The sequence below is a fragment of the Vombatus ursinus genome, unplaced genomic scaffold (assembly GCF_900497805.2).
Source record: "Vombatus ursinus unplaced genomic scaffold, bare-nosed wombat genome assembly UNPS02014867.1, whole genome shotgun sequence".
NCBI lineage: Eukaryota > Metazoa > Chordata > Mammalia > Diprotodontia > Vombatidae > Vombatus > Vombatus ursinus.
In genome coordinates, this window is record NW_020954645.1 from 706034 (window position 1) to 713589 (window position 7556).

The following is a 7556-nucleotide window of genomic DNA, read 5'->3' on the forward strand; positions in this document are numbered from 1 at the left end:
GTTGTTCAGTTGTTTCAGTCATGTCCAACTCTTTGTGACCTCATTTTGTGGTTTTCTTGGCAGAGATACCNGTTGTTCAGTTGTTTCAGTCATGTCCAACTCTTTGTGACCTCATTTTGTGGTTTTCTTGGCGGAGATACTGGAGTGGTTCACCATTTCCTTCTCCAGCTTATTTTACAGATGAGGAAACTGAGGCAAAGAGGACTTGCCCAGGGTCACACAGCTAGTAAGTGTCTGAAGCTAGATCTGAACTCAGGAAGACGGGTCTTTCTGACTTCAGGCCTGGTGCTCTATCCACTTCTTCACCTAGCTGCCCTCAAGGATGGAAAGAAGGTGCATTTTCTCAACTCTTCTCCAGGGTGCCAAGCTTGAGAGCCCAGGTCTTCTGATTAAAAATCTCTTAAAATAGCACTATGCTAACAATATCTCTCAATTTTATTGCTCTTCAAGGTTTAAAATGTGCTTTACTCACAACACTAACCAGAAAGAGATAGCAGGAGAAAAAGAAAAAACAAACAACTGAAGAAGAGACTGAGATTCAAAGAGGAAAGAGACTCTCTGAGCATTACAGAGCTACTAAGTGTCCAAGTTATGACTCTATCTCCATTCCTTCAGCCTACAAACACAGCTATTTTTTCCCCTCTATATTATACTTAGACTTTTCACCAAACCAATCTTCATAAGCCACACAGGGCAGAGACTATTTCTAAGAATTCCATCTCGTTGGACAAATTTAATAGAGCCAAGTTGAGGATAGTGGTGGGAGGTGGAAGAGGGTAAGATATCTACTATACGACCATTGCTGGGTGGGACTGTGGTAGACTGGACACAGAAGTCATAAAGGACTTCAGAGGCCATCTGTCTAGTCTCCTTATTTTGTAGACGAGGGAAACCGAGGCCCAAGGAGATGAAGTGACTTGTCTAATGTCACATGGGTAGTAAGTGTCCGAGCCAGGATTTGAACTCAGTTTCTCTGACAAGATCCATTGATCTTTCCACTGAGCCATAATAGAGGATGGTCCTTGGGGTTGAAGTGGAAATGGAGGCTGGCCAGGGGGAATGGGACTGGGGGCAGGCTAGGGTTGAATTTACTCTGGGGGAGAAGGTAGTGGCTAGTATGGTCAGAGGTGAGATGTTTTCCCTGCTGATTTTTTTTAAGATAAGAAAACTGAGTGCCATATTGGTGAAGAAAGACCTGAATTCAAATCCTCCCTCGGCAATTAACTAGCATTGTGACCTTGAGAAAATAATTTCGTGATTTTCTTTGTGCTTTACTTTCTTCCTCTGTAAAATGAACCTGACTCTATCAGGTTCTATGGACTATATGGACTATAGGCTCTATGGACTACCTAGTATACTGTCCTTCATGCCATGCTAGTAGGTTTGAGAGGTAAGGGAGGGGAAGAGTCAATGATAACCCTAAAGCTTCAACCCTAAACCCAGGAGACATGCTTTTACACCTTGGGTCTTGATCTTCTCTTTTTTATCACTTTACTTGACATTGGCTAAGTCTTCCAGGGTTCAATAGGGTAGGCTGGATTTGGTTGCCATGACAGGCATAGGCAAGAGAGGGGTTTTAGAAGAATGTTTTCCCAGGGTATGATTCTTCTGAGATGTGACTTCTGCAGGGAACTTTCATGTCTCCCTACTCCAGTGATTTCCCCATAAATATTCTCTATGCTACAGATTGTCCATCCACCCCACCTCCACCTCCATTCCATGAAGTGTATTTTTCTTTTTTCCTTTTTTTTTTGGCTAGGTAATGTGGTTAAGTGACTTGCCCAGGGTCACACAGCTAGTAAGTGCACCACCTAGCTGCCCCTGAAGGGTATTTTTCAAGGAGATAGGAATGTAGTTAGGGTGCTGGCTATGGCTTTTATCAGGTTCCTTGGTTGCTGACAGTCAGGATTCTGGACCCCTGACCCATGTTTGCCCAAGAGAAGAAGAAAGGGTTTCAGACATATTAACCTCAGGGAATCCCTGGTCCCAGGAAGGAAACATGGCCCCTGCCTTCAAGGAGTCACCCATCTGCAGAACATAATCCCTGGAAACTCCTAGTCTTTGGAAAAGCCACAATCCCCAGGAACCTAGGTCTCCTAATTGCTAGGCCAGGGTCCACTCCCCAGTCTGGACTCTGGGATATTGTTTAAAGGGAAGTAGGATTTTTGGGTGGGGAGAAGCACTTAGAAGCAAGAGGACATCATGAAAACACCAGGTAATTCTTTTTTTAATTTTTTTTTTTGGTGAGGCAATTGGAGTTAAATGACTTGCCCAGAGTCACACAGCTAGTGAGTGTTATGTGTCTGAGGCTGGATTTGAACTCAGGTCCTCCTGACTCTAGGGCAGGTGCTCTAACCACTGGGCCACCTAGCTGACCCTAACACTAGGTTATTGTATAGGGTATTCACAGAGCTGTAACTTGAAATTTTTGTACCCAGGCCAAGCAATATAAAACTCACTTGGGCATGTAACTAGTTGCTTCCTATTTTAACTGAGTATTTTTTGTTAACAAAGTGCTAAGCTTATTTGTTTCTAAGCAGCTGAAGGACTGTAAGTGTTATTATTAGCACCTTCTAAATTTCAGCAACCCAGGAGAAATCCCCTGTTGCCATACCTTGGGTACAATCCTAGGAGGAGTTTAGGAACAGGAGACTTAGAAAGGAGTGTGTCTGTGTGGGTATGTGAAAGCAGTTGACAAAGGACAAACTGTGCCAACATCATAGTTTTGCTGAGTGCTGTCTGGGCTCCGTGAACCCAACAGATGTGGAGATAGGTACCAGTAATGTCAATGAAAAACTCCCATTTCTATAGCTTTAAGGTTTGCAAAAGGGCAGCTAGGTGGCGCAGTGGATAGAGTCATGGGCTTGGAGTCAGGAAGACTCATCTTCCCGAGTTCAAATGCGACCTCAGACACTTACTAGCTGTGTGACCCTGGGCAAGTCACTTAACTCTGTTTGCCTCAGTTTCCTCATCTCTAAAATGAGCTGGAGAAGGAAATGGAAAACCACTGGAGTATCTTTGCCAAGAAAATCTCAAAATAGGGAAACGAAGAGTTGAACGTGACTAATAAGGACTGAAACAATGGCAAAGGTTTGCGAAGAGTTTTTCTCATGACTCTGTAAAGGTAATATAAGTATTTCTATCTCCATTTTATTAGATGAGGAAAACAGAATCAGAGAAGGGAAGTGACTCGTCCAAGGGACAGAGTAGAGATCACTAGGTCCTGTGTTCCCTTTACCATACCACTCTGCTTCACTTAACAATTTCTCCTGTCTTTTTTCTCTTATAGCCACATTCTGTACATCAAGAATGATCCCCAGGACTAGGAGGTTCTGCTCGAGCCTTTGCCACTAATTTACTGTGTGACTTTGGGCAAGTCACTTGACCTTTCTGTGAGTCTTAGCCTTCTCATCTGTTAAATAGGCATACTAAGACTTTGTACTTCCTGCCTCATGGTTATAGTATGAAATCCAAATGAGGTAAATGATTGTACCCTGGTGTAGTGCAAAGTGTGAGGGACCTGGAGTCAGAAGACCCTGGGCTATAGTTCCATATTTCTATTCACTGACGATGTGCGAGTCACTTTTCCTCTTAAGTTCTCAGTTTCTCAATCTGTAACTTGAGGGAGTTCAAATAGGTCTCTTCCAACCTTAATATATTATGATAAACATTATTCGACTGGGGGAAAAACCCAATCACCTGTTAGACTCTATAACCGTTCCAAGAGACAACTGGAAGAGGGTGAGGCTGGAAAGCAGCGTCATCGAATTAGAGAATGTCGGAGCTAGAAGGACCCTGGGAGATCAACGATTATTGATCAGCGGTTATCCGATTCCTTCATTTTGCAAAAGAGGTTCAGGGGGGAGGGGAGATGGGTAATGTCTACCCCAAAGTTCCACAGCTAGAACACGTCCCAGAGTCCCTCGAATCCAGGCCCCCTGACCCTTTCAACTTCTCAGCATGCCGCTCTTTTCTGTCCAAGTCAGCGGTCCACGAGCACACAGGGTCACCGCAGACGCCCCTGCTCCCAACAACCCAGCAGCCTCTTCCAGCACCATTCCCTTGGCTCTGCCTGGGGGTCCCCTTCTTACCCCTCCCCTTTTCCCCTGGGCCTGCGTCCTGGGGGAAGCGGGGAGCCCCAGGCTCTTCCTCCTCCTCCGGTTGCCCAGCTAGGCTCTCCCCAGGCCGTGCCCTTGCCTTAGTGACGCCCGTCAGGGGTTCTGATTTCACACCCTCAGCCCCTCCTCTCAGGGCTCTCCCGAGTCCCTTCTCAGTGGTAGGCGGAGTTCTGAAGCCGGCCCCCCCCAAGCCCCGCCTCCGTCCCATCCGACGCAGCCCTGGGTGCCTCGGGCCCGTGAAGGGCGGGGCCTGACTCCCCAGCCACACCCCCCTCAGGGCCACATTCCATCTCTCCCTCCCACCGGCTCAGTGAGGAGGGGCTGGCGGGCCAGCTCAGTCTCAGGCTACGCCCTCTCCCAGCTGGTCGGGAGTCCTAGGTTGGGGAACAGCCCCTGGGCTTGGCCAAGCGGGGACCCCGCCTTTCTGCTTTCCCCAGATCCTCCAATCTTATATTCTTTCTCTTCTCTCCCTTTCCGTCCACTCAATGGCTACAGGACAGCAGGAGGAGCCTTCTCTTGGAGCAACATCCCCCTCGGGTCTCTTCAATGGGGGTTGGGTGGGGAGGAAGGCGGGGTGGAAAGGAGATGGGGGGGGTCGAAAAAAGCGGGCGGAGCCTTGCGCGCCTGGCCGCGCCTCCTCCCAGCTGGTCTGGAGTCCCCTGGCTGGGCGCAGCCCCTGGGCCGGGCGAGTCGGGGCCCCGCCTCTCCCCCGTCTTCAACCCCTCCCGGCTGGCTCGCTCCCTCGCTCCCCCGGCGCTCGCGGGCGCTATAAGAAGGCGGCCCCGAGCCGGGCGAGTTCTTACCGAGACCTGCGGGGGGAGCGAGATGGTCAGCCCCCGAGCCGCAGCCGCAAGATGCTGGCTGGACAAGTCTTGGTGGGCTGGCTCTCTTCCTCCTCCTTCGCGCTGATGGTGCTGTTCGGCTCCCTCCGCCCCTCGGCCGCCTACTTCGGGTAGGTGCCGTTCGGGGCTCCGGCCCCTTCTCCAAACCAGCCCCCAGCTCCCCGCCCCTAGCGCGCCTGCCTGCCCGCCTGCGAGCGAGCGAGCAAGGGAGCGACCGCCCGAGGGAGACTCAGGCCGGCCCCAGACCCCTTCTTTCTCCTTCTATCTTTCTCTGTCCTTCACCTTCTCCTCCGCAGGCTCCCACTGCTCCCCTTCGCCACTGGGACTTGTCATCGGCTTCTTTTTGCGCCCCCTCTCCACCCCTAATCCTCCTTGCCCGTGGTCTCTGGTTCGAGGCACGGAATTGTGCCCGGGCAGGCTGGCTCGCCTGTAGTCTGCTGTTGTCCCCGGAAACTACAGAGCTGGTGGTCTTTCCTGCTCCGACTCCTCCCCACGTCCTGGTGAAACAGGGGTGCACCGGCCGTGGACTGGGGGGGGTAGGAGAGCTGAGTGTCCTCTGTCTGGGCGCTGGTCCTGCAAATGCCCTGCAGGCAAATCCGTGTCCGCCCCACTTGCCCTGAGCTCGCTCGCTTCCCTGGGAGAAAAGAGAGCGATGGGCTTCCAAGCTGAGGTGGGACAGCCAGCCCAGCCCAGCCCAGGTGGGCAGTCTCCTCCCGCCCTCCCCCCCCAATCCAAACACCCCAAAACGTGGGAAAGACGGGTTGAGATTAACTATGCTAATGCTGAGAACTTGGAAAGTGCGAGGGAAGGAGTGAAATGGGATATACTGTGCAGATCTGGAAACCATAAGTTTTTGTTATTATTTAGTTTACGCTTTCTTTCTGGTGACTTAGAAACTATCGTGTGTGTGTATGTCTTTCTGTCTTTCATAACTGAATGCAAACTCTCTCTCCCAGGGCTATATTAATAGTTAATCATCTGCAGCAGGTTGTGTTGCCTGGAGCGGTTTGTTTGTTGAGCGCTTTTGTCACAGAGCGTGTTTGTGTGTCCTTGTGTCTGTGTCTCCTACTTGTCAGAGGATGGATTTCTCTGTGTGTGTGTGTGTGTGTGTGTGTGTGTGTTCTCGAAGACAGTAATGGGCAAATGAGGAGTGGGAAGTTCCCCACTCTCCTTAGCCTTTTGCAAGGCTCTGGGATGCCAGCCTGGATCAGATCCTAGCCGCTCTCTCCGGCCCTGGCCTTCCAGGGGGCCTTGGCCCCAGAGCCCCTTACGACCCCGAGTCCGACCCGGCCTGTTGGGGCGCAGTGGTTCGGGAGGGCAGGGGGCAGCGGGGTGGGGAGAGACCAGTCCAGCGCGCTCCCCATTTCCCCGGAGCTATCTGCCCCCCTCGGACCCGAGCTCGCTTGTTCACTCTCTCCCCTTTCTAGTAGGTGTGGTTTTGTTCTGCGTTTGCTATAGACACTCAGCGGAGAAAGCTCGGGGGATGGACGGGAATTCTCTTCTGTTTGACTTTTTCCAAGCAGCCGCAGACTCCCCTCCCCCCCCACCCCCAAGTTAAAAAAAAAAAAAAAAGACGTACAAAATCCAGATGTTCTTTGTACTGTGCCCCAAAGGAAAAAAAAATAACTCCAAGCTCGAAGAATTTGTTTTTTCTTGCCTCCCCCCCGCCTTTAACCTCCAGGGAGGGTGTCTGTCAGATTTATCATTGATATTACACACTTCATAACCAAATAGTTCTGCCATTCCATTTCCAATAGATTTCGTTTCCCACCTAGATTAAAAAAAAAAAAAACCTATTTGATTTTTTTGAGCTTAATTCCTCCACTCGCACTTAGCTGTGTCCCAGGGCAAGTCACCGCCACGCCTCCCTCAGCCTCAGTTTCCCAATCTGTAAAGTGAGGACAGTATAATCTTTGCACATACCTACCCTGTAGGGTTGTGGGGAGCAAAGGACTGGAGAAACTGGAGATAATTACGATGATAATTGGAGTCCGCCGCCGGACACCCCCCCCCCCCAACCACGCCCTGGGGATGGTTTTCTGTTCTGTTTCCTTTGCGCTGGCTTGGGGCTCCAGGACCTGCTACATAATGCCCAAGCCAATCTTCGTCCCCGAAATTCCCAGATTGTCAGCTGGGAAGGACCTTAATAACCCTGATGGGGAAACTGAGATTCAGAAAGGGGCAAAGGACTGGCCCAAGATTATGCAGCAAGTGAATGGTAGAGCCAAGACCTGAACTTTGTCTCCAGGGTGCTTTCCCGGACGCCAGAGACTCTTAGAAGGGGGCAAAGTTGAACCAACCTTTCCAGCCCCCTGAGGGGCTCCTTTCTCTCAAGCCCCGTCAATTTTTTTCCAGATGAGGAAACTGAGGCCCATCTAGATTAAGTGACTTGTCCAAGGTCACTGCAGCTAAAAGTCTGGTTTTAATTCCCGACTGAGAGTATTGGCGTTGGAAAGGGAAGTGAATAGCTGAGCAGGGAACTCAAACCCAGGTCTCCTGATTCCCAGTCCAAGACTTGTTACCCTACACCCGGCTGCCTTACGCTTCAGGGCTGGGCAGGGCAGTTCTGCCAGCCCTGAGCTTCCTGTGGGGTGTT

At 50.6% G+C, this 7556-nt stretch overlaps 1 protein-coding gene across 1 annotated transcript in view; it reads left to right on the plus strand.

The window, feature by feature from the left end:
* Positions 1–4938: 4938 nt before the first annotated feature.
* The window catches only part of WNT9A (Wnt family member 9A), an 85152-nt gene continuing 82534 nt past the window's right edge, over positions 4939–7556 (plus strand). The window contains exon 1 of the mRNA XM_027842205.1: positions 4939–5070. Coding sequence (XP_027698006.1) covers positions 4973–5070 — 98 coding nt within the window. The 5' untranslated portion in view covers positions 4939–4972. The remainder of the gene's footprint in view (positions 5071–7556) is intronic.